Raw genomic sequence first — 26,898 nt, forward strand, 5'->3', positions numbered from 1 at the left:
AAGTGGTTCCCAGAGTCCTGAGTGGCTTGCATGGACCCTTGGAGCTCTTTCTCCCACCAGCTAACCTGGACTTGTTCTGGAAGTGGAGGTGAATAGCTTTCATTCGGGTCTTCCTGCTTGGCTTAAACAGACACCCACATTGCATTCCACCTCATCAGTTTTCCCACCCAATCTTCCAGTGATTTGGTTGCATTTTTTTCTCTGGCTACTCATTTGTGGGGTTCTGTTATTTTATTTTGCTTTTGTTACAATTGGTTAGGTGGGTTTGGTGTTGGGCTGGATCTTTTTTATTGGGGTTCGGGAGATTGGGCCTGTGTGCCTATGATCCTTGTTGGGAGCTCCATTAAGGGGCCTTGCAGGTGTGGGATAAGGAGGCATGTCCAGCTCAGCAGCTGCTGGTTTTTCCTCACCCCCAAGTGGCAGGGGGAATCACACCTTGGCTTGCATCCAAGTGTTCCCATGTTGCTGCCATCATGGGTTCTTTTTCCTCAGTAGGCAGGCGCCAGGTGGGATGCTTGATGCTTTGGATACATTGCCCTATGCCAAGACAAACCTCTGCAGCTGTGTTCAATAAAGTTGTGGTCTGAGACATGGTGCTGTCTCAGCCATCTGCCTGGCATCTGGCCACCCATTCACTGCTGGGGGCACAACTCCTGCTATGAACACTGACACTGGAGCTGTCACGACTAGTCCTTAATACACAACTGACAGGCATTCATGAAGGATAGTAAGTCACTGAAAGACAGGTCGTTTTGGACAAACATAATGTTCTTAACTAAAGGCATGGTTGGAACAATGCTACATACTGAAGACCCAAGCCACTGCATATGTTTTACAAAACACCTTGAAATCAGAGTCCAACAACAGAATCTGCAATCTTGCTCCCAGTCACTGTACTGTTTCTGGTTAGCTACTCCAATTCAAACCACTTTTATGGGTTGTGCATTCACATACTGAGCTGGAAATAGTCACATTGTGTTCTTTCACAGAATATTATTTTACTGCCATATCCAATAAATTAGGTAAAACATGACACACTGTGTTTTGTTTGGGCTGAACTTGTGTGTGTTTCAAATCAGATGATAAATAGGGAAAGGGGATACACTTTACACAGCAGAGAATTGCCTAAGTGTATTCAATTAGACTTTTTCTTATTATGTTTTACCCTCAAGAAACTCTAAAGATAGCGGATTTTCGAAAGGGAAAGAAAGGTGCAGATGGGAATTTTAAAGAAAATACACTTATTCTAATGATATTTTTTCCTCCAGACAAATGTTAGCATGCCTTGCATTTCAAAATTAAATAGTTCTGGTCTCAGCTGGATATTGCTACAGCCCACAAATGTTTTTGGCGATATAGTACAACTCCTGTGAAAAGAAGCCCAACTGCTAAGACATTATTATCAAAAAGCCAGCCCTTTCATATTTACTTTCAGTTAGTATTCAGAATGTTATATGAAAAATTACTTTTCGGCTTCCTTGATAGTTCTTTGGCCCAGTAGGAATTCCATGCATGATGCCACATGGTTTCACTAGATAGCACCATCTGTTAATCTGCACAAATATTACAGACTAAATAGGTCCTGAAAGATGTAAGTAGACTCACGTGCCATCCTGGCGAGTGATAGTGTAGCCGTACTTTGGATACTTGACAAATGACACGTTGACTCCAACTAGCGGTGTTCCATCTGTAGTTACTACTTGGCCTCTTATAAGGGACACAAGGCTGGGAAAGAAATACAATTAAATGTCATCTCTTTAAGATCACTTTGAGGACACTAATAGTCCAATCAGGAATACTATCCTAGACTTGTTTATTCTAGTATAAATGCCGTTTTAGTCTTGATTAAAACCGAAGCTAAACCTAAGAAAACAACACAATAACTCAAGAATCATAACGGTCAGTACGGTGGTCAAGAGGCATGAAGTCCCTGGCTATAAATAGAAAGGGATGTATTGAAATTTGTCACACAAAGAAGAAGAAGAGTTTGTTTTTAAATGCCGCTTTTCTCTACTCGAAGGAGTCTCAAAGCAGCTTACAATCTCCTTCTCTTTCCTCTCCCTGCCATAGACATTCTGTGAGGTGGGTGAGGCTGAGAGAGCCCTGATATTACTGCTCAGTCAGAACAGCTTTATCAGTGTTGTGGTGAGCCCAAGGTCACCCAGCTGGTTTCATGTGGGGAACAGGGAATCAAACCCGGCTTGCCAGATTAGAAGTCTGTATTTCTAACCACTATACCAAGCTGGCTCTCTCACCAAGCCAGCTCTCTCACTAAGCCTTAAATGGTCTGGGACCCTGGGATCACCTCTTCCCTTATGCCTCCAAAAGATCATTAAGATCAAGCAATCAAAATCTGCTTAGGGTCCCTGGCCCCAGAGAAGTAAATGTTACTTAATATCTACATGCGCCCCCTTGCCCAACTGGTCTGTGATTTTGGGCTGGGATATCACTCGCACGCTGATGATACCCAGCTGTTTCTGTTGATGGAAAGCTACCCATCAACACCTCCAAAATCTCTAGCCAAATGTCTGGAGGCTGTAGTGGACTGACTCAAGAGAAGTCACCTGAAATTAGGTCCAGTGAAGATGAAGGTCCTTTGCCTGGGCCAGCATACTGGAGATACGACGCCACTCCCAGCACTAAATCGAATCTGTTTAACATATACGACTACTGTAAGGACACCTCCTATCTATGGGGGCCCAGATCACAAAGGCTGCCTGCCAGGCTTTCAAGAGTCTTCACCAGGAGTGACAATTTGCATCATATCTGTCGGTAGCTGACCTAGCTACCATGATCCATGCAATGGTCATCTCCAGACTAGACTTTTGTAACTTAATCTATGCAGAGATGCTCTTGAAGTTGATATGGAAGCTCTAGCTGGTCCAGAATGCAGCAGCACATCCTTACTGGGACTCAATGGAGAGCCATATCACACCTGTGCTCTCCCTGCTGCAGTGGCTCCAGATTGGAGACTGGAGCAAGTTCAAGGTTTTAGTACTAACCTTTAAAGCCCTTAACAGTCTGGGGCCTGTATTTACGGAACCAACTCTCCCACTATATGCCCTCCCCCCAAAGCGCACTAAGATTCAGTGATTTGCACTTGCTCAGAATCCCTGGCTCCAAAAAAATAAAACTGGCTTCAACCAGAGGGAGGGCCTTTTCAGTCCTGCTCCATCTTGGTGGGACGCTCTCCCTGATGAGATTGGGGCCCTACAGGACTTTCAACAGTTCCAGAGAGCCTGAGCCTGGTGAGTGCGCTCCCTTCCCCTCCCTTCAGGCCTGCTGCGAAGGAGCCTCTGACAGGCCCTGACTGAGAGGAGGGAGGCGTTTCCAAGAGCAACGCAGGGGAGCCTGAGGGCATGGGGGTGGGCCTTCCTTTTGAGGTGGGGAACTTTCCCCTTCTGCCAAACAGTTGGCTGACAGGGAGGCCACAGAGAAGCCCCTTCTCACTTAAAATACTGCTGTGGCCGGACATGCTGCTGGAGGGAAGAAACAGCCAAACAACTCTCTGCAGATTTGAGACCTACCCCACAGGGTTGTTTTGCAGGTGAAACTGGAAGCTGTTGCATCTTTTGCATCCTGTTTCAACTGCACAACAACCCTGTGCAGTAGGCCTTAAGTGATTCAACTCCACAACAACCTGCATGGGAGACCTTAAATGTTTCTTCTCCTCAACTGTGTCCAAACTCCATAGGAGCCCTTTCTGCCTGGGCAGCTGATCTTTGTACTCTGTAATTCCAGTCCCACCTGGAGGTTGGCTACCCCTGTGTTGGAGGTATTCCTGGCGGTTTGGAGGAGGGCCTTAAAATCATACAATGCCTCAGAGTTCAGCCTCCAAAATAGCCATTTTTGCCTGTAGAGCTGATCATTATAATCTAGAGATGAGCAGCGATCTAGAGAGAATGGTAGAGGCTCACAGACTGTAGTTGGAGTGGAGTGGTTGTGGGTGTGTCCCTCCTGGGCTATGGGCTTTAGCCAGCCCTTACCAGCAACGATTTGTATTTTGGGGTGCAGACAGACAGACAGACCAATATCAATCCTGTGAGTCTGGAAAGTTCAGGAAGATCTAAATAAAGAATATTTACAGCCTGAAACTGTAAATAGTGAACAAGTAAATGGCTGGAGAGACATGGGAACTAAAGTAACTTTTTTCAAGCTTGGCCTGGTAAATAAAAACTCAGATGAACTCAAAACTCTTCCACCAGGCATTTGCCTGAGAACAACCACAGGTCCCCCCCCCCCCCATCTCTGACATCTCCGCCATGGTCAGAAGCAGTCTGACCTCTCTAGGGGGTTTAGCTTGTTATTTTGTTATTGTTGGGATCACTGTTGTTTAGAACCACTATTGGGTGGTTATTGTTGTATATTGACTATGTTGTATATTTACTCGTTCCATGTATCCCCCTATGACATTGTATATAAACCGCCGTGAGCCATATGGAAGGGCGGTACAGAAATCTACTCCAATCCAATCAAATCCAACAATAAATAAATAAATAAATAAATAAATAAATAAATAAATAAATAAATAAACAAACAAACAAACAAACAAACAAACAAATAAGTAAACAAGAATTTCAAGTGTAGTTAGCTTTACAGGAAAGTAGACAATAAGACTAGGAAAAACTAGGTGATCCATCTTTATTAGGCAATGACTTGGCCTTGCGGACAACAACAGGGACTGCAGTTTCCAGCAGTAGGTCTCAGGCTTCAGAAGGGCAGACATCACCAGCCAAACAACCAAGTGGATTCTGGGGCCATGTGAATTCCTTATGAAGGGGTACATGAGAGGGTGGAGAGCTTTCCCTGAATGCAATGGGCTTGACCCCTAGTATTTTAATAATTCTAAAATTAATTTAATTTTAAGTTGTTATATAGTCAACTGAGAAGAGTGGGATGCAAAAATAAATGAATTATTATTATATGTGGCCTGAGCGCATCATGTTTAGAAAGAAGCTCAGAGTCCAAGAGACCCATGTTTATAATGTTCATTTCACCAATTTGAACACTTTTCAGAGATTTTATAATCCAGTTCATTTTATCCTCATTCTATTTTATTTGTGAAATGCTCAAAATTAAGATTACTAGGATGGGACTCAGTATACAACAAAGATTTTTGTGGCAGTGATGGCAACACAATGCATGTAGTTCTCCAGCAACATTTAATTTGTGCAAAGCGGTCTAGTGCCTTGTGAGTGGGTTGCTCCATTTGCACCCTTATGTAGCTAAATGGGACAATCCCAAGACTTGCTGTGACTTGTTTACCAGGGACCTCAAATTTAAATTCATTTCTGCCTCTGAGGATTTAGAAATGCTACCGGACCTCCATTGAGAGACCATTACTTATACGAGTTCAGTTGCTGTCACATGAGGAAGTGACTGAATTGCTTGGAGTAGTATAAAATGCAACATCATCTATCAGTTCTTTCCCTAACTGTTGTTATTAAATCTTGCTTCAGGGGATTAGCCCAGTGGGCCCAGAATAGTTCATTCATCATTAAGGGAGGAATGAATTCTAAATGACTGAGGCCCTTTCTGAAGAAGCCTTGCCTGAATTCAAATGATTTGAATTGAAAGGTGGCAAATATCTCCTTACCAGGCAATATGCTTTCCTGGCTGCTGGCTGTACAACTGCAGTCACTCTCAAATGAGTTAGATTATTACAGAGACTGGGAGTTCTTACTTGCAGCTTCTGCCCAGGAATATAAATGGCACAGATGCACAACACTAAATATCAGTTCACAAATCAAAACTTACTTGACTCCTACATGATTCAGCCACACAATCAAGAAAAATACCGGTTTGAACCCTGAAGGGCAAGAGATAATAGCCATCTCTCACAACTATCTGCTTTTCTGCCAGCATAATCACATTGTTATGGTTGCTACGTATTCCCACCTTGCCATGTTGCCAACCTCCATTTGGGGTGGCAGATCTCCCAGAATTACAACTGATACAGACTTCAGTTCCCCTCATGACAATAGCTGCTTTGGAAGGTCAACTCTAGGGCATTATATGGTCTTTGCATGTACGAACTGAAAATTTAGCACCCACATTGTTGCCATCTAATTTCTATTTCCTAGAAGGTAGAGGACCCATATTATAGAAAGCTTAATCATGAGCTGACATTATGTGGCCAAGTCAACTCCCTCTCAAATAACAAGACTGGTTTCATGAGCAGCCCAAACTCTTAACTTGCTCTTTAAAAGTCCACATACCACTTCATCCAGAACAAGTGGATCCAATCCATCTAAAACATCCCTCAACAAGCTTAAGATATCGCTCTGTTATCTATTTGCCAGAGGGCATTCCCACACATCTGTAAAAATAGGGTTACACCAACTGAATGGTGTAATACTAAATAGAATCGTGCCTCCCAGCCCTTCCTCACCTTTTCCCTGTCTCACTCTTCCCTGCCGCCTTTTTGCACTTCTCACCCTCCACATGCCTGCTTGAAATGGCGGAAGAGAGCAACGAGCATTACACATTACTCTCTTCCACCTGTCAATCAAGCCAGGCAACCAATCCCCTTCCTCAACCTTTTAAAGGGCCCACAATGCCTGCTAAGTTTTACAAAAAAATTTCAATACTTTTCAGTTGAAACGCCTATGCATCTAATCACAGATGCATAGTGCTGTTTTTTATTGCCACTCCTTATGGAATCACGAGTCTTGATACTTAAAAAAAAAACTCATTCCTGATTTTTTGTGGAGTGGGGTGGCTTTAGAGAGGCATTCTTTGTCTGACAACTTTTAGGAAAAATAATTATTGGTTTTGCCTGCACGCTTTTACTCTTATTCGTTGCTCCAGGCAGTTCTCTTTAAAAAAAAAAGAAAGGAGAAAGGAGAGAGAGGCTGGTGCAAGGGCAGGACACTGGAGGCGGAGATAGTGCTTCTTTGCCTCCATACCTTTCTTTGGCTGGTGGCCTGCTGGTTGCTCTCAATTAGATAGTGTTACATAGGTTGGTGAATCCACTTTTTGGGATTCACCAACTAACACTTCAAAATGGAGCATTTTGCATGTTGGCAACATCATATGGAGGGGCCAGAATATAATGACAATGAAAGGTAAACATTTCACTATTTTTAATGGATGTGGAAATCCACAGAGGATTGCAAAGGAAAGCATTACTGAGGCATCTATGACTGCTGGGTGACTTTGGGCTAGCCACAATTCTCAGCCTTACTGACTTTACAGGGTATCTGTTGTGGGGAGAGGAAGGGTAATCTATTATAAGCCACTTTGACCCATTCTACATTGGCGGCACCATATCAGGCTGCTGTCAGGTGTTCGGGCCAGGACAGATTGCCCTGTCTCTTCCCAGGTCTAGATGGGGGAGCATTTTCCCTGCTGCACCCAGTCCAACCCAAATGAGGTAGCCTGGGGGGTGAGGTTCCACTCTGCTGTGTGGCAGAAGGGGCCTATTTATTTTTTGTTTGAAGAATATGTTATTGTGGGGCAGGACAGCCCAACTTTCCTTCCTGACAGCCCAGGCCTGACATAGGCCCTGTCAGCGGCTGGAGCAAAAAAAGGAACCCAGCTATATTCACATTCCCTTGCCCTGGGGAGAACGAGGGCCTGAGCTGAGCCAAGGCTTGGAGGGCCCTGGCCCAGCCACTAAGTCATGAGGAAACAGTAATTTGCCCCACCACTGGATGAGTGGTGTCAGGGTAAATTCCCAGTACGGAAAAGGTCTTTAAGACTCCTTCGGGTAATAAATAGTGGGGTACAAAAACTCAATTCTTCTTCTCTTCTTTACATCTTTTCCTCATTCTAATATCCCCACTAATTCCATCCGATCCCACAACTAGTTGCTTCATGTGTTGTATACTGTCCTGAGTAGGAAGATGGGAGCAAAATGTCTTCCCTGGTGATTTCATTCCCTTCCCCGTCTTCAACACAGCATACAATCACAAAGGAAACTGGTTCACCTTGGTAGCACAACCACAGCAATCTGTTTTATGGCATCAGGTGGGACTATTGCAGGAAGAGAATATGATCTAGCACCCACAGAAATCTGGGTCAGTTTCAACTAATGAGGCCAGTAGCAGCTGCAGTAGTTTATTGTTGAATACAACAGCTTCCACTAAGAGAAAATTATGCTGGATATCATGACATTTTCTTAGTGCAATGATTAGCTGCTAATGAAAAGGATGACTTCCCTGAAAGATACATAATTTATGCCAATGGAAGGGGATGTTGTTGTTGTTGTTAGGTGCGAAGTCGTGTCCGACCCATCGCGACCCCATGGACAATGATCCTCCAGGCCCTCCTGTCCTCCACCATTCCCCGGAGTCCATTTAAGTTTGCACCGACTGCTTCAGTGACTCCATCCAGCCACCTTGATGTTGAGTTTCTTGATGTTGAGTTTCAAGCGAACTTTTGCACTCTCCTCCTTCACCTGCATCAACAGGATCTTTAGTTCCTCTTCACTTTCTGCCATTAGAGTGGTATCATCTGCATATCTGAGGTTGTTGATATTTCTCCCTGCAATCTTGATCCCAATTTGTGACTCCTGTAATCCCGCCTTTCTCATGATGTGCTCCGCATACAAGTTAAATAGGCAAGGCGACAGTATACAGCCTTGCTGAACTTCTTTCTCAATTTTGAACCAATCAGTGATTCCATGTTCAGTTCTCACTGTTGCTTCTTGACCTGCATATAAATTTCTCAAGAGACAAATAAGATGCTCTGGTATTCCCATCTCTTTAAGAACTTGCCACAATTTGTTGTGCTCTACACAATCAAAGGCTTTAGCATAGTCAATGAAGCAGAAGTAGATGTTCTTCTGGAACTCCCTAGCTTTCTCCATGATCCAGCGTATGTTGGCAATGTGATCTCTAGTTCCTCTGCCTCTTCGAAATCCTGCCTGTACTTCTGGAAGTTCTCGGTCCACATATTGCTGGAGCCTAGCTTGTAGGATTTTCAGCATAACTTTGCTAGCATGAGAAATTAGTGCAATGGTGCAGTAGTTTGAACATTCTTTGGCATTGCCCTTCTTTGGGATTGGAATGTAAACTGACCTTTTCCAATCCTGTGGCCATTGCTCAGTTTTCCAAATTTGCTGGCATATTGAGTGTAGCACTTTTACTGCATCGTCCTTTAAGATTTTGAATAGTTCAACTGCAATGCTGTCACCACCACTAGCTTTATTGTTGCTCAGACTTCCTAAGGCCCATTTGACTTCACATTCCAGGATGTCTGGCTCCACGTCAGTAACTACCCCATTGTGGTCATCAGGGATGTTAAGCTTACTCTTGTATAGTTCTTCTGTATAATTTTGCCACCTTTGTTTAATCTCTTCTGCTTCTGTGAGGTCCCTACCATTTTGGTCCCTTATCGTACCCATCTTTGCATGAAACATTCTCTTCATATCTCCAATTTTCTTGAAAAGATCTCTGGTCCTCCCCATTCTATTGTTTTCTTATATTTGTTTGCACTGTTCATTTAAGAAGGCATTCTTATCTCTTCTAGCTTTTCTCTGGAATTCTGCATTCAATTGGGTGTATCTTTCTCTTTCTCCCTTGCCTTTCACTTCCCTTCTCTCCTTAGCTATTTGTAAAGCTTCCTCAGACAGCCATTTTGATTTCTTGCATTTCTTTTTCTTTGGGATGGTTTTAGTTGCTACCTCTTGTACAATGTTGCGAACCTCCGTCCATAGTTCTTCAGGCACTCTGTCTATCAGATCCTTAAATCTATTTGTCACCTCTACTGTATATTCGTTGGGGATATGATTTAGTTCATACCGGAGAGGCCTAGTGCTTTTTCCTACTTTCTTCAATTTAAGCCTAAATTTTGCAACAAGAAGCTGATGATCTGAACCACAATCAGCTCCTGGTCTTGTTTTTATTGACGGTATAGAACTTCTCCATCTTTGGCTGCAGCGCTTTTCTTATTCTCTTACTGATTATGAAGGCTACTCCATTTCTTCTGCGAGATTCTTGTCCACAGTAGTATACCTGATGGTCATCTGAATTAAATTCACCCATTCCTGTTCATTTTAGTTCACTGATTCCTAAAATGTCGATGTTCAGTCTTGTCATTTCTTGTTTAACCATGTCCAGCTTGCCTTGATTCATGGATCTGATGTTCCAGGTTCCTATGGAATAAAAATCGGACTGTCTTCGCCACCAGTTACTTCCACAACTGAGCGTCCTTTGGCTTTGGCCCAGTCGCTTCATTCATTCTGGCACTACTCGAACTAGCCGTCTGCTCATCCCCAGTAGCATATTGGACACCTTCTGACCTGAGGGGCTCATCTTCCGGCGTCATATTGTTTTGCCTTTTGGAACTGTCCATAGAGTTTTCATGGCAAAGATACTGGAGTGGTTTGCCATTTCCTTCTCCAGTGGATCACCTTTTATTTATTTTATTTATTTTATTTTTATTTATTTAGATTTATATACCGCCCTCCCCGAAGGCTCAGGGCGGTTTACATTAAAACTAGTCAACGATACATGAAACAGTCTTTGTTAAAACATACAGTCATTAATAACAGTGGTTGTAACCATATAACAGAATAATGTAACAGTATAACAATATAATAAAATAATATAACGATGGAACGTTGCAATACCACAACAGGTCCAGAGCGCTCTGGTGGAGTTCTGGGAGGAAGGGGGGGAGAGGGGGGAGGGGGAGGAGCAGGGGGGAGCGGGGGCCCTTCATTCGCTGTTGGTTGTGCCTGGTCTCAACCAAATGCCTGGCGGAGGAGCTCCTTTTTGCAGGCCCTGCGTAACTGTTTAAGCTCCGTCAGGGCCCTGATCTCCTCCGGGAGCTCGTTCCACCAGGTGGGGGCCAGGACAGAGAATGTTCTGGCCCTGGTCGAGACCAGGCGGACTTCTTTAGGGCCAGGGACCATTAGCCGGTTGGTGGCGGTGGAGTGCAGAGCTCTTTTAGGGGTATAGGCAGGGAGGCGGTGGCTCAGGTACACTGGGCCCTGACCGTGAATGGCCTTGAAGGTAATTACCAGCTCTCAGCTATGACCTATCCGTCTTGGGTGGCCCTGAACGGCATAGCTCATAGCTTCACGGAACTACGCAAGCCCCCTTGCCACGGCAAGGCAGCGATCCTTGAAGGGGGTGGAAGGAGATACGTGGGCTAATATTAAGTTACCTTTTCTTCAGATTTTTAATATACATACAGACTTATGTTTGTCTTATAGCTTAGCTTGAGCCATAGTTCAGCAATTGCAGATGCCCCTGCAGGGATATCGTTTAGCATAGGCACAGTTGTTCCTTTTGTATGGTGCAATAGTTAGTGGATGCACCTAAGAAAGGCTTCAGAATGGTGCTAGAGATTTTAATAAGGGTTGGGGTGGGGGGGAGAACATGGTCATGAAGATCTTTGCTAATGATCTTCTGCTACTTATCATCATAGAGCTAGCTTGGTGTAGTGGTTAGGAGTGCGGACTTCTAAACTGGCGATCTGGGTTTGATTCTGCACTCCCCCACATGCAGCCAGCTGGGTGACCTTGGGCTCACCACAGCACTGATAAAGCTGTTCTGCCTGAGCAGAACCAACTACCTCACAAGGTGTCTGTTGTGGGGAGAGGAGAAGGAAGGCAATTATAAGCCACTTTTAGACTCCTTCGGGTAGAAAAAAGAGGTATTTAAGAACCAACCCTTCTTTTCAGTGAGAACATGAAGACAGGTTCTTGACCAGAATTAATATGTGCACTAGAGAATGAACAGAGACCTGGCAGGCAGTATAATCCAAACAAGTAACTCAGAAATCCCTTCTTCTGCTCAGACTGTTCAGAGGGTCAATATTCTGTATGGGCAGATCATGGCCTATGAAAAGGGTTTCAAGTTTAGCTGCTCTTTGGATTGATTTGATAGCAATAATAGAATTTACTGTCAGTGAAAGAAGGCATTGGAGTAGAGTGGCTCTTTTGGGGAGTGCTAAATGGAAGAAGTGACAGAAACCTCAGCACACATTCAGACTCCAGATGGTAGAATGATCAAAGAAACCACTAGAGAGAATGCTGGAATAGCAACACTGTGAAAATAGACACATCCTGGTTGATAAAGGGAAGGCTGTCTAACCAAAGAAAATCAAGATAAGCGCCCAAACTCATTTAGTGAATCATTCTGAAATCAATTTTTAGTAGGGAAACGGCAATCTGACCTCGGAGATTCAGCACTTAATAGTTTAAAGAAGGAACATTGTAAAACACTGCATGTCTTCCAGGAAGATGAAGTTTACTATTCTTTCTCTGAACTCATAATAAAGCGGATAACGTTTCAGAGCCTGGGCCAGATATTGGAAACAAAAACTGCCATCCTGTGAACACCTACTTGGGAATAAAACCTACTGAACCTAGTGGGACAGACTTACAAGTAAACTTGTCTAGGATTGAGCCAAACTTTCAAAATATAAGAATGCTGGTGATCTCAAACGTTTTGTTTTAGAATATGTATCTATTTAAATATATATTTTAAAAAACAATTCTATACAATATCAGTGTTGATTTGTTATAGTGGGAAGCCATATAATCACCATTATACTAAGGGGAAACAGTAGGGCTCAGAATGCTAATTCTCTTTCTTTTGTTGACTATAAAAAGCTGGTCAGCTGACAGTAATGACTCTAAAAACATTCATGAGTATGACAATGTCAATTTGCTTAACACAGGGTTGTGATATTTAGTAAGTGAGCTAGAATGACTGAAAAGTATTTTATTGATTAAAAGTTCTTTCGAATTTAAGGACTCAAATTGACATAGCAACATCTGCAACCAAAAGAAGATAGCCACAAGTTTAAAATACAATATCTCTTCTCCCATTTTTTTCAGACATATTTCTAATATTTGTCTTAGCCGTTTGGTATTAAGTAGAGGTCATCTGGAAGCCATGTACATATAGTTCTTCTCATTGCTAAATCACCATATTTTCTTATTATGAAAGTAAGATCACACACACAGTGCACACAATCCAATGCTGATGTTGGCCTATATGGAGCTTGAAGGGAATACATACTTCCTAGCAAAAAAACTAAAACCCTGTAACAAAATTTTAGTCTAAAATGGGGAAAGTATTGCTACTAAAAGGGGCATCCCTTGTCAAACTATTCTTAAAACTTCTACAAGAAGTTCCTCTGCATTATTAAACAGTCATATTTTTGGTTGTTACCTGCTGTTGAAGGGGTTTTCTCCTGGGATTATATGAGTGCTGTCTTTCCCGACTAAGAGTTTGATGCGATCATAGAATGACTTTACAGCTGGTGAACCAGAGTGACTCTGCTGTATAATATCTAGGGGGTCACGTGAGCCACGGCAGAGCAGGCTGTTCTGACATGTTGATTGGAGGCAGCAGTCAGGATCCAGGCAGTCAACAAGACCATCTGAAAGGAAGAAGAATACATAGGTTATGTTTTGGAAACACTTGGTTTGTATGGTTCCCCAATGATTTCATAGTTCACAAGCATTCAAAAGGTTTACTTTAGAAGCCCACAGTATTTGTTTACCACAGAACAAAGAAATATAATAATATACACATTGGGTTGGATCCTAGTATGCAATTGTGGAAGAGAAGTTTTATTCTAACAATTTGTTATTTGAACAGTTTTTGTTTTATTCAAACAGTTGTTGATAGTGAAAGGCATTGTGCAAGAGCCACTAAGATCAAGCACTGATTTTTCATTTCCAATCAATATTGCTGTGAACAAACATCAATAGTCTGTGTGACGTAGCCGTTGACCCATGGGAGATAAGATACAATTTTATTATGGGAATCGCTGAGTGCTAACATATACCTTGAACTCTCTCTTGAACAATCAGAAATGGAAGATCAGACACAATCAACTTGACTTAGTTGTAAGGGCTTCTTACAATTATTTTTGCATTTCTGCTTGCTCAAGAGTTCAAGTGCAAGTGGAACTGTTCTGTGGAATCCAGCACAATGAATATATATTAGCTATACAAATGTGCTGACACTACCATACAAACTCCAAGGACTTTGCTTTAGGAGACTGCCCCCACCATGACCCTTAAAACTGATTAATAATGTTCTTTTAAGCAAACCAAATCAGGTTTCTAAGGGGATGTGGAGACTTCTCAGTTGCTGCCTCTCAGCTTGAGAATTATCAAGATGTCTTCGTTTATGGGCTATATTGCAGACTTTTTTTATTTTTGCCATACTGACATATCAAAGTATCAGTTACAGACAATGCTGTCCCCTAATTAAATGTGAAATGGTAACAGCTGCAAAGTTAGCACTATTTCCACTACAGATTCTGGGGGGGGGGGTGGAGGTGGGGGGGAATGTAAGTTACATGAACTCCCTTGTTTGACCTATGGATTTTTTTTAGGTCATCACCCCATTTACATTAGGGTCCACACTCATCTTGAAGCTCTCTTTCATTATGAAAGAACCTCCTTCCTTCCTCCTTCCTTCCTTCCTTCCTTCCTTCCTTCCTTCCTTCCTTCCTTCCTTCCACATACAGCATATAATTTTAAAACATAATTAGGTGCAGGTAATAGCTCAATGCAGTCCCCCCCCCCCCCAGTTCAGCCTCCTGTTCTCTCTGGGCTTGTGACACATCCACCAACTGTGAACTAAATATGCTTTTTGTTGTGTGGTTCAGGAAAGTGTCAAAGAAAAGAATACTATGGATAATCAAAAAGGCAGGACATGGGATAAAAATTACACCTACAAATTTATATTTACCTGTTCAAATGCTTGGATTTCTGTTTGGTAATTTCCATGATTGAGATATCATCTGTTATGCCTATAATGACCTCATCAAGCCACATGATTACAGGCTGCAAGATTTGAACACTTTTGACGACACCATGAACTTCAAATTGGCACACCAATATCCCAGTGGCCTGTCAGTCATAAGAATAACATCTTCATGCCAGCAAGCCCCCTTGGATATAGTCTGACATTGCAATCTTCAGTAAATTACCCTGTCACTGCCAATCTTACAGTTATCTCGCAAACAATCAAGGAGGCAATCAAACCTTTCTGAAGTGCCAGTTCAAGACCTAGGGGGGCTAGAAATATCTCCATTCAATACCAGTGAGACACCTGGATATCATCCCATCAATATGGAGTGGAAATACACACCCATGTGTGCATCAAAATAGTACACATATTTAAGTTTCATAGCCCGAACAAAGGACTGATATAAAAAACTGTAATGGATTTAATCTTCCAGTTCCACTATAATAAATGTTTCTTCATTAAATAACCCATTTAAATAACATATGTAGTTCTTTTTCTTAAAGTATACAGTAAAATATCTGTAATTATCCAACTGTAGCATGTTAGATTATTGGAACTTTTCAAGACGATTTCCGAAGTACACAAGAAACAACTTTGATAAAAAATACACCTGAAGAGCATTGAAGCCCATTCCCCATAAAACTTAGTTGACCTGGAAACATATGCAGATATAGCATTAATAATATTAAGCATCTCTAAAAGTCTAATTTAGTACACTTAAATGGTAATTTGAAAGAAAAATTTATATGGCAGAACTTTCCAGAAGTCCCCAAACATTGTGGTAACTCTTCATGAAGATTATTTTATTTCACTTGCATTTATGCAAATATATACATGCAAATAAAACGTATCTCCTGACATATACAGTGAAAGGATATTATTGATGCATTGATCCTGGATAATAAGGCCATAAAGTAATATACTTCTTCTGTTTTGCATAATAGATTAAAATGCATATGCAGGTTTTCTCCTGTCTAGAACAAGGTGGGATAACAATATTAAATGAAATTGGCAGTTGAATTTTTAGAATCTCATCTAGATTTCTATGTATTTTGTATTTTGTATTTTGTATTTTACTGATGTAACCGACCCCAAGATCAATTTTGGAAAGGGATTTGTTATAAGTCTAATAAATAAATAGACAGTTGTTGTTAGGTGCAAAGTCATGTCCGACCCATCGTGACCCCATGGACAATGATCCTCCAGGCCTTCCTGTCCTCTACCATTACTCAAAATCCATTTAAGTTTGCACTGACTACTTCAATGACTCCATCCAGCCACCTCATTCTCTGTTGTCCCCTTCTTCTTTTGCCCTGAATTGCTCACAGCAGTAGGTTCTTCTTCAGGGAGTCCTTCCTTCTCATGAGGTGGCCAAAGTATTTGAGTTTCATCTTCAGCATCTGGTCTTCTAAGGAGCAGTCAGGGCTGATCTCCTCTAGACTGACCGGTTTGTTCACCTTGCAGTCCAAGGGACTCGCAAGAGTCTTCTCCAGCACCAGAGTTCAAAAGCCTCAATTCTTTGATGCTCGGCCTTCCTTATGGTCCAACTTTCACAGCTATACATTGCAACTGGTAATACCATAGCCTTGACTAGACACACTTTAGTTGGCAGGGTGATGTCTCTGCTTTTTAGGATGCTGTCTATTTGCCATAGCTTTCCTCCCCAGGAGCAAGCGTCTATTAATTTCTTTGCTGCAAGGCCCATCTGCAGTGATCTTGGAGCCCAGGAAAATAAAATCTGTCACTATCTCCATTTCTTCCCCATCTATTTGCCAGGAACTGAGAGGGCCAGATGCCATGAACTTTGTTTTCTTGATGTTGAGTTTCAGGCCAACTTTTGCACTGTCCTCCTTCACCTGCATCAACTGGCTCTTTAGTTCCTGTTCGCTGTCTGCCATTAGAGTGGTATCATCTGCATATCTGAGGTTGTTGATATTTCTCCCTGCAATCTTGATCCCAATTTGTGACTCATCTAACCCCACCTTTCTCATGATGCGCTTCACATACAAGTTAAATAGGCAAGGCGACAATATACAGCCTTGCCAAACTCCTTTCTCAATTTTGAACCAATCAGTGATAGATAGACAGACAGACAGATAGATAAATGAATTAATGAATTCTGAAAATCTTGGATATACCACACTTTGATAAAAAGTTGACCCATTCAAATAAGCTGTTAAAACTTTGACTATTTCCTAATACACAGATTTCATAGTTTTATGAATAGAAATCAGATATATTGGCACCAAACCAAAAAGTCCAAGAGTCCTTTGAATAATGGTATGGATACATAGATAGCTGGTACTAGTCGTGACAGGAAAAAGCAAACATTACAAACAGTCTCTCCTTGTACTTCCAGTAATGTGGCTATTAACAATTGTGTGGTATGGATTCTATCTGGATAAAGGTATGAAATAAAGGCTCAGCCCACACTTCTGAGTTCTGATCCAATCTGGACCACTGCACAGTCGCTTTTTAATCTCAAGAAATGTTTCGACATCCCATCATGGATTTCTCGCATAATTTCAATTGGGTTTACCAGATTTTACAGAAATCTTTCAGAATTGGTATTCCAGCACCATGGAACAGGATCCATAGTTAAAATACTATAATCTGAATCCATTAAAATATTAAGAACTATATGCCAAGGCTGCTTTTGTTCCCTTCTTTATCAAAGATCATTTCACAGCTGTTCTTGTTTCAATGGATCAGTTGAGCCTCTTTCACAACTCCCATTCTTCCTTTCCTTCTAACACTGGAGGAGCTGCACATCTCTGATCCACCTTGCCCTCCATCCTGTGTCAATCAAAAGAGATAACTTGAACTTTTCCAGACTTTACTTCAGCACTTGACTCTGCAAAAGACAGCTCTTGTTTTACTATTGTGCTGTTCCTATAAGTGAGTAGCCTTTCCAGTGCTAAACTGCATACTGCCACCCAGGTTTAAGGATTTGCAAGGTCCTAGCATAGAATATTTGCAGTGGGAGCAGCCAGACTGAGGGCCCCCCACAGTGGAAAGGGATATCACTCCAACTGTCCTTAAAGAGGGAAAGGTGGGGGAGGAGAGAGGCTACAGCCCTGTTCCATGGGGGGAAAGGCACAACACAGAGCCACTGGAAGCGTAGGCCCATAGAACATACTACACGTGCTACATGGATAAACTGGCCCTGCTGCCACCACATTGCCAACTTAAACACATGCCACTTTGCTCTTTGGACATGTTCCTATACTCTTGTTTGTTCCTGTTCTGCCCTGGCATGCAGAAACTTTGTCACACAGACTCAGAAATATAAACATGTTACCCTGAGCATATTTGGTAACAAAAGGGCTAGGTTCTATGCAGTTCCAGTAGAAAGCTCCCTACTTTCCCCAGCTGTTCTCTTTGACCCTTCAAAAGATGATGCTGAGGCTAGAAAACCTCTGTGAACGAAAAACCATGCAAGATGGATGGCTGCACAGAGAAGGGAAAGATCATCTTCCGCCAGTGCCTTACCTTGGCATTTTAGACATTCCAGCCCAAAGCAACTGTCCTATTGATTTTAGTATGCTGGGAAGAGATACATATTAAAAGTGATCTTAAGAGATAGTTCATTGATGGTGACAGCATACATCTTACTGAGATCAAGTTACAGCAAAATATTCCAGGTTAATGTAATCTCAGGTCGTTCTGGGACTGTCAGTGTAAAAAAAAATCACTGTCATTTTAGTGAATGAGAATTAACACATTCCGTGAAGAACTGTGGTTGGTATTCTGTAGCTAATGTCCTATAATCTGATTACTGATTTTCATGTTTGACACAAAATGACTTCTTCTATCCACAAATAAGTTATTTTATTAATGTTGAATTTGTTGGCCTCTCATATAAAGCTTCTTATTAATACAGAAAGTCTTGACCATGCTCCAGCCTACAGATATTCAGCATAGAATCATGGCCCTAGTTTTTAATATGTTTTAGTATCCATCTCATCAATTCTCCTGAGAACTCTGTGAGGGCTGAACTCTCTTTCCTCTTATTTATATTGCAAAAACTGAGGCTGACAGTAATTTAGTAAAGTTCACTCAGTAAAGGCCCAACCAAGTTATAGTTTAAATTCCAGTTTCAAATGTTCACGTACAGCATTCTACTGGGTACATAACACAACACCCTAACACAAATAGCATGTTTGAATCAAATTTGCATTCATTTATTTCCATAGGATGGACATCGCTAAACAAAAAGCTTTTTAGGAGTAGTTTAAACATGGCATGAACAAGCTTATCTCTGTGTATTCCATGTGTCAGGTTCAAACCGAGTCTTGTTACCATCAAGCCTCTATTTGTCTTTCTATTTTGTCTCCAAAATCAGCTCCTGTCTACCTGTCACATAATATCCTGAAATTCAGTTTTGAACTATCCCCAAGACAAAGCCTGAAGGTCATCAGAGAAAGAGCAGGATTAAGTAAATACCCATCTCAATCTCATCTTGCCCACTAGGAAACAATGGCAGTTTTAGAGTGAAGTCAGCCTCTTCCTTGCCTAGTTTTTGTTAGGTTTGATCCAAAGTACCATGAACACAGAGATGTTCATGGAACTAAACTATTCAGTGTTCCCTGCAGCCCACTGAGCCCATATAATTCTGGTCCTGAATATCAGGGCATCTTTGCAAACAACACTGGGAAGGACAAAGTGGGGGATATGCACTGGGAGGGGCCAATTAGCAGAAATCACCCTGCCAGCTGATAGTGCCATCCTGGAAGAACACTGTTGGATCCAACCAATCAATATATTTAAATTTTGAATACAAAGACATGAACCATGGTCAGCCAGGGCATATGTTTTTACAAACATGAGAAACATGAGAAAAACTCAGAGCATGCATAGAACATACATGCACATATTTTTCGTGGAAGTTTAGGCATACTAGGAAGTTCATTTATTGCAACCATATGCCTCATATTTACATCTTTTTGAGATTTAGTTTTGATTATTAGGATCAAAGGAAAGTGGTCAATGTCAGTCCCTTTTCCTATCCCCCCAAAATATAAAATTCTATCCTTAAGATTAGGGGTCATTGATATATATATTCTGCGACACTACTTCCTCTAGTAAAGACAGAAGTAAATTCACCTGGACAATCAGGCAGCATTGACCCATTTAGAACCTCCCTATCAAAATGGATACAGAATTTAGCAAATAAAAGGCCTGCCTTATTAATATGAGAATCCTTTGAGTCCCTCACAAAGGAGAGAAATTCGTTAAGTTTATGTTCAGCTGCAATATTGTATTGGCTAAGGCTGATGTTCTTTCCCAGGGGTCTATCCTATTTAATATTATTTGACTCATTTACTGCTCCATGGGTACAGGCCATCAACAGGAAGTTAGGATTTTATGGTCTATCCCAACAATGTCTGCTCTCTTTGGGTTTTGTCTATGCCAAAGAATTAGTAAAGCTAAGAATTCAGGAGGTGGAAAGACAGCATGATTTGAATAGAATCAATAATCCACTGTATGACACCTCTCTTCTAAATAGGTTCTCTTTTATGCCCTATCTTTCTAATATTGACAACTCTGAATTTAGAAGGGCATTTACATTATTGCGCTATAATGCTCTCCCTTCAGCATGGGTAGAGGGAAAAGATAATAAGCTTCCACCCCAGGAATGTACTTGCATATGCCAGGATGGTAACATCAATAACACTGAACATGTGATTTTTTGATTGCTGTATTTACAACCAATTGTGTCAGGAATTGCGGTATTCTATCTTCACTGACTTACAGGCTACTTCAAGACAAACCAAATTAAAGGAAATCCTTTCAGATAAAAATAAGAATTTATCCTATATTACTGCCAAATATGCAAGATTAACAATTGAATGTAGATGTGCCTGGCTAAATATGTACAAGGATTAGGATGGATCTATTGAACATATGAAGTATTTTGGAACTTTTAACCAATTTTATATTGTGTTTTACTGTTTTGTATTTCGTACTGGTTGCTGACCGAAATAAATGTATCTGATCTGGTAAGAAATCATTGGGATCCGATCCAAGAGCTGCAGTTAATACATAGTCATCTTTATCTAACCTTGCATTTAAGTCACCTGCTATAATAATGCCAACAGAAGGAAATTTCATTTCTAAATTGTTTATAAAAACTGCTAGGCAAACCCAATACATAAGCATTGTAGATTTATCACAGCATAGTAGAATATATATGTTAACCAAAATAACAGTGAAACTGGAGAAGTCTAACAAGCATGTGCTATAGGGTTACAATCAGTTAAAGAAGTAAGCTCAACAATTATCTGCTGTTTGATCAGAAAAGTTAAATCAACTTGGTAATGACCTTGTGAATTATTTTTATATGCTGGCACAGAGTAGGAGTTATAGCCATCAAGGAATGAGAAAAACTCCTGACTTGCAGAAAAATCTGGAATCTAAAAACAAAATAAAAAGGAGGATTAACCTTCAACAAAATGATAGTTGCAATGCCTGTAGTTATAAGAAATTAATGTACTCAGTGACTGTTGGTAGACAAACACAACAGTATAGCCAATCTTCAAGACTTGGCTGCTGCCAGTAAAAGGCAAGGAGTGGGGGAAACCCTTTCCAGGGTTGTTTTAACCCCTGAGGAAGGATTCATCAGGGCCAGTTGGGCAGCAACCATCAGCCAATTTTATTTCATGTGACTTGCCTGACTTACCAGGACACAGTTGGTTGCTACCTCTGTGGTGTAGGGGTTAGACTAAGTTTCTTGATGGCCCTGGAAGGATTTCCCAAATGGCTGAGTTAATTAAATTTTTATATATTGTTAAACATTTATCAGGTGATATGATTATGTATGGTCATTTTGACCTACCCCCCCCCCCCAAGTGGCCAATGATGGGCCAGAAAGGGATGGGAAGTAGAAGGTCCCCAGGTCAGAGTGTACACAGCTATGCTTCCCAACAATATTTTGCACGGCCATGCCATTTCTGGGGTTTATCAAAGTCTGAAGAATGTTTCAGGGGTTTCTCAACAGTAAAAAGGTTGAGAATGGATGGGTTAGCCTGGGTTCAGATTCTTTACTGTGGAAGATCATTGGAAAATTTTGGACCAGTCACAGATGCTTGGCCTAACCAAACTTGTTATTTTAAGGATAATATGAAGGAAAGCATAGAATCATAGAATCATAGAGTTGGAAGGGGCCATACAGGCCATCTAGTCCAACCCCCTGCTCAACGCAGGATCAGCCTAAAGCATCCTAAAGCATCCAAGATAAGTGTGTATCCAACCTTTGCTTGAAGACTGCCAGTGAGGGGGAGCTCACCACCTCCTTAGGCAGCCTATTCCACTGCTGAACTACTCTGATTGTGAAATTTCCCCCCCTGATATCTAGCCTATATCGTCGTACTTGTAGTTTAAACCCATTACTGCGTGTCCTTTCCTTTGCAGCCAGCAGGAACAGCATACTTAAAGAGGGCTATCATGTCCCCTCTCAATCTCCTTTTCTCCAGGCTCAACATTCCCAAGTCCCTCAACCTATCTTCATAAGGCTTGGTCCCTTGGCCCCAGATCATCCTCGTCACTCTCCTCTGGTACCCTTTCAATTTTATCTACGTCCTTCTTGAAGTGAGGCCTCCAGAACTGCACACAGTACTCCAGGTGTTGTCTGACCAGTGCCATATACAATGGGACTATGGCATCTTGTGATTTCGATGTGATGCCCCTGTTGATACAGCCCAAAATGGCATTTGCCTTTTTTTTTTACCGCTGCAGAATTATGTAAAAAAATGATGTAAAGCAGAATGATGTAAGCCCCTTAGATCCTCATTAAAGTATAAATAAAGCAAGTTAATAAATGTAGCTTAAGATGGGGTATGGGCAGAGATAAAAGGTTCATTGTTTGGTGTGAGGGTGAGAAGGAAATAGCGATGGCTGAAGATATGGGAGCTGCTGGGAGGAGAGAAAGAGGAAATTGTGTGGAGAGGCAGTTACACAGGAAAGTGAAGTGCCCCCTACCAGTCCTTGCAAGTTCCTTGCTTTGAAACTGAGTCCAGCCTGGTGCTGTGTAACTGGGCCAGTTTTTTTTTTTTTACTGGAGTAAGGTTGCCAGAGTGAAGGAAAGAGGAAAACTGAAGACAGGGACAGTTGACTGGTAGTTAGGAAGGAGAGAAGGAAGGAGGGATAGGATAAAGCCTATGGGATTTTTCAAGAAAGGTAAAGAGGAAACAGTGGGGGACAAGACAATGATATATACCTGGAAATCCTTGTGGATCCTCAACTTGTCATCACTTCTAATAATTACAGATGTCACTCTAGGTAATAAGTCCTTACCAAATACATGTAAGTTCTTTAAACTTGCTAGTCATATGTGGTTCGACTTCAGCACAGATTTTATGGAAATGAAAAGGATGTGTGCATGATCTTCATTAGTTTTTCTAAGCTAATCAATGTGTTGATAAAAATTAAAGTAAAACTGAGAGAACATCTAAATGGCCTTTATTCAACATGATGTCATGGAAAAGTGCAGCCAGAATGTCACACCAAGATGTGAACATCTTTTGGTAGACAATACAACTTTTTCAGTCAAAAGAGGAAGGTGTCAGATACCCATTTGTGCTCTGTAAATAGAAATCTAGTTAGGGCAGAAAGCCTTTGAAGTATTTTGTTTTATGGGATATTGCCATGCTTGTGTAGTCGTAATTGTATTTCACCTTTTATTTCAGAGCACAGGAAGCCCAGTGCATTTGAACCCTTTTCTACAAAAGAGATCAGTCAAAACCACTCTGTGTATAGAAATGGCAACAAGTGCCCAGTGAGTATTCTTAGAAAAATCAGAACTAAGTCTGCTGTACTGCTGTTGCCTGTACTTGCTCATCCAACTGAGTCACTGTCAGAATCAATATAATTAACGCTAGAATCAGCATTGTTAAGATGGAAAATGCAAAACCATTGTTGAAAGTACGCAGAATATTTTCTTCAGTTTGACAAGAAAGCATGCGGACATTTAGAGACTCATTTTAAGAAATAGGTTTGCTGAAGATGATGCACATGCGTGTGATATATATTAAAACTATCAATAACAAATTCCAGTTGTTTATTATAGCAGTGATTCTAAAGACGACTGTGAGCACCAGGTCCATTGTATTGACTCTGGGGAGCCTTTTTTTTGTCTCCTGTGGTATTGTGGGTATTTGTATTGAGAACCTTATAAATCTTTTGTCTGAGCTGAATTAGAGACCCCTGCTGAGGCAAAGCTTGATGAGGCAAGCTAAATTACATGATTTGCTTTTGTGCTGTGAAATACTTGTATTATCTTAAATGTCACAAGCCTGATGAAATATCAAATCACAGGATTCACAGTTCTTTAAAAGCAAAGCTTGTCCAAATAATTATTGCAAGGGCAAACTTGACTTTTCTCTCTCCCCCTTTTCCTACCGAATCTTCTTTTCTCCCTTAATTCTGAGATGATGTTGTTCTAAGAAGCTCAAAAAACACAGTATTACATTCCAATAAATAAATAGCCAAACACACTGTGTTCTGTAAGTCACCCCCCAACAGAAGAAAACTTTCTTTGGAGTCACAGACAGCTTCCTATTCCACTATGTCAGTCAAAACAAAACTAACCACATGTAGATTTGTGAGAATCTTTAGTTACCCAGGAAAGCATATCTTTGACTGGAAGCAAAAGTTTTCTTTTATTGAATAAGCAAGTACACTCAGCCAGAATCGAAATTGAGGTAAAAAGCATGGGATGCAACATATAACTGTGGACCCTGCACCTGCCCGTGTGAACTCAGGGAAAGAAGGAAGACTTCAAACAGTCTCAACAACCAGTTAGGGAGATCCCAAGGTTCCATTCTGGAGGGGAATGGAGACGGATGGGGAAAATGTGTGAGATACAAGGAGAAGGGGAAGTAGGAAGGGTTCTGATATCCTGTCGCTCCAAAATTAGCCCCCAGCAGCAATGGCCTTTGGGGAGGTTTCAAGAGGTAGGATGAGTGGAAGTCCTGGTTCAGCCTGGGCACCCGAACGTGTGCAGTTTCCATCCACTCCTGATCCCCTGTAGGGAACTCCGTCCAGTCCACAAGGTACTGGAGTTTCCCTCAACGAACTCTGGAGTCCAAGGTTTGCTTGACTTCATAGTGGGTATGTTTGTCCACGTAAACCAGAATTGGAGCATCAGTACCAGAATGCCACTTGTCCGGTTTAGGAGCATGGCACAGCATGCTACAATGGAACACAGGATGGACATTTTTATAAGTCTTAGGCATTGAAAATTCCACATGAACAATTAACTATATGAGAAAATGTGAAAGGATCCACAAACTGAGGACTTAATTTACAGGAAGGCTGCTGACAGCAGAGGTGATTGGTGGACAGATACACCTATTCCCCCACCTTCCATGGGGGTTCAGGGTGGTGCTTCTTGTCAGTTCTTTTCTTCTAATCCTACTTGGCTGCATCAAGGATAGCTACAATGGCCGTCCAGGCTTTCTGGATGTTCACAGCCCAAGCTTTTTACATCCAGAGGGCTGTCGGAATTAGGGATTAAGGACACAAGTGGATACAGTCAGCACATTGGCTCCATAAACTACCCCGAAGTAGGGCCATGTCCATGTTGGCATAGACCCGATTTTCATAGGAAAAGTCAGCGAATGGGATTACATCAATCCAATCATCCTGCTGGTAGCTAACAAAGCACCAAAGATACTGATTTAGGATCTGGTTGACCTGCTCAGTTTGGCCATTAGTTTCTGGGTGGTAGCCCGAACTCAGAGTATCCCTGCAGCAGAAGTAACTGGTGCTGGGAGACACACAGCCTACAAGCCATGCTATGGGAGAAGGGGGCGGCTGTAAAAGTGATGGGAGATCCTAACAGGCCAGGAAAAGTCAATTTGAGATTAATTTAGGAAGGTGCAAAAAAGACAGGGAATAAAAGGGACAAGGGGAAAAGAGAGTGTCAGGAGAGTAGGTTGTAAATGGAAAGAAGGCATGTAAGAGAAACGAGAAAAGCAACAAATGAGCTGGATAGGGTAAAAAAGAAGGCTAGAAGGGTTTGGGGTACTTTGTCAGAGTGTGCCATCAATGTACAGAAGACCTTTGTAAATAGTTGGCGCTTCGGGATCCCCTGGAATTACTACTCATCTCCTGATTACAGCCATTTGTTCCTCTATAATAAATGGATGCTTTGGAGAGTGGACTGTTCCCCACTGATGTCTCTGCACCCCCTCCCCAGGATCCATTCCCACATCTCCAGCAGTTTCCCAACTTGAATCTGGGAATCCTACCACTCCCCCATCCCTCGCTGGTGGCCAGGGGGGATCTGGCAACCCTGTTTGTAAATAAATAGATTTCTGCCACAGAAAAGCCAAACCTGTGGTGGTTCAATGCGCCTCTGCTCCCAAAAGGGCTTGTAGATGGGCCAAATTTAAGTTTCCCTACCAAAACAAAAAGCAGCTCAACAAAGCCATTTCTAGCATATGGGGATTAAGACACCTCCCCCCTTATATCATGTTCTCAATTTCAGTGCTGCTAATTAGGTTAATAAATCACTGGGAGCTCTGACCATGGAATACCTGGAATGCTTCACAGAATCATAGAGTTGGAAGGGGCCAAACAGGCCATCTAGTCCAACCCCCTGCTCAATGCAGGATGAGCCCAAAGCATCCATAAGTATTTGTCCAGCCACTGCTTAAAGACCACTAGTGAGGGGGAACTCACCACCTCCTTAGGCAAGCAATTCCACTGCTGAACTATTCTGACTGTGAATCCCCCCCCCATTATCTAGCCAGTACCATTCTACACATAGTTTAAACCCATTAGTGTGGGTCCTGCCCTCTGTTGCCAACAGGAACTTCTCCCTGCCCTTCTTCAAGTGACAACCTTTCAAATACTTCTGGCCTGACAGGATGTTGAACAGACCCAGAAACAGTGTATTATGTGGTTAGCCTAGAGACTATATTGAGGTGTCACAAACTATAGTTGGTTGACTATAGGAATGAACCAGGAAATTTCTGAGTCTGCACAGTTCCTTAACCTTCCTTTGTGTGTCGCACCATGATTGATTTAACAGTGTCTATCTCAGCAGAGTGTCTATAATCTGATACTGTTGCTACCCTACAGAAAGAATAACAGTGCTATGCTGCAAGTACCTGTCAGCCAAGTAGCAAATGGAAGCTCTTTTCAAGAGAATAAGGCTCATTCC

General features: G+C 41.8%; 1 protein-coding gene across 19 annotated transcripts in view; it reads right to left on the minus strand.

Annotated features, from left to right (window-relative positions):
* TENM2 (teneurin transmembrane protein 2) overlaps nucleotides 1-26,898 on the minus strand; it is a 1,331,635-nt gene that overhangs the window by 71,656 nt on the left and 1,233,081 nt on the right. For all 19 annotated transcript variants that reach the window (XM_077327160.1, XM_077327169.1, XM_077327168.1 and 16 more), the window contains 2 exons: nucleotides 13,134-13,344; nucleotides 1,606-1,725 (listed from right to left, as the gene is read on the minus strand). In XM_077327160.1, coding sequence (XP_077183275.1) covers nucleotides 1,606-1,725; nucleotides 13,134-13,344 — 331 coding nt within the window. The remainder of the gene's footprint in view (nucleotides 1-1,605; nucleotides 1,726-13,133; nucleotides 13,345-26,898) is intronic.

This window comes from Paroedura picta, chromosome 3 (genome assembly GCF_049243985.1).
Source record: "Paroedura picta isolate Pp20150507F chromosome 3, Ppicta_v3.0, whole genome shotgun sequence".
NCBI lineage: Eukaryota > Metazoa > Chordata > Lepidosauria > Squamata > Gekkonidae > Paroedura > Paroedura picta.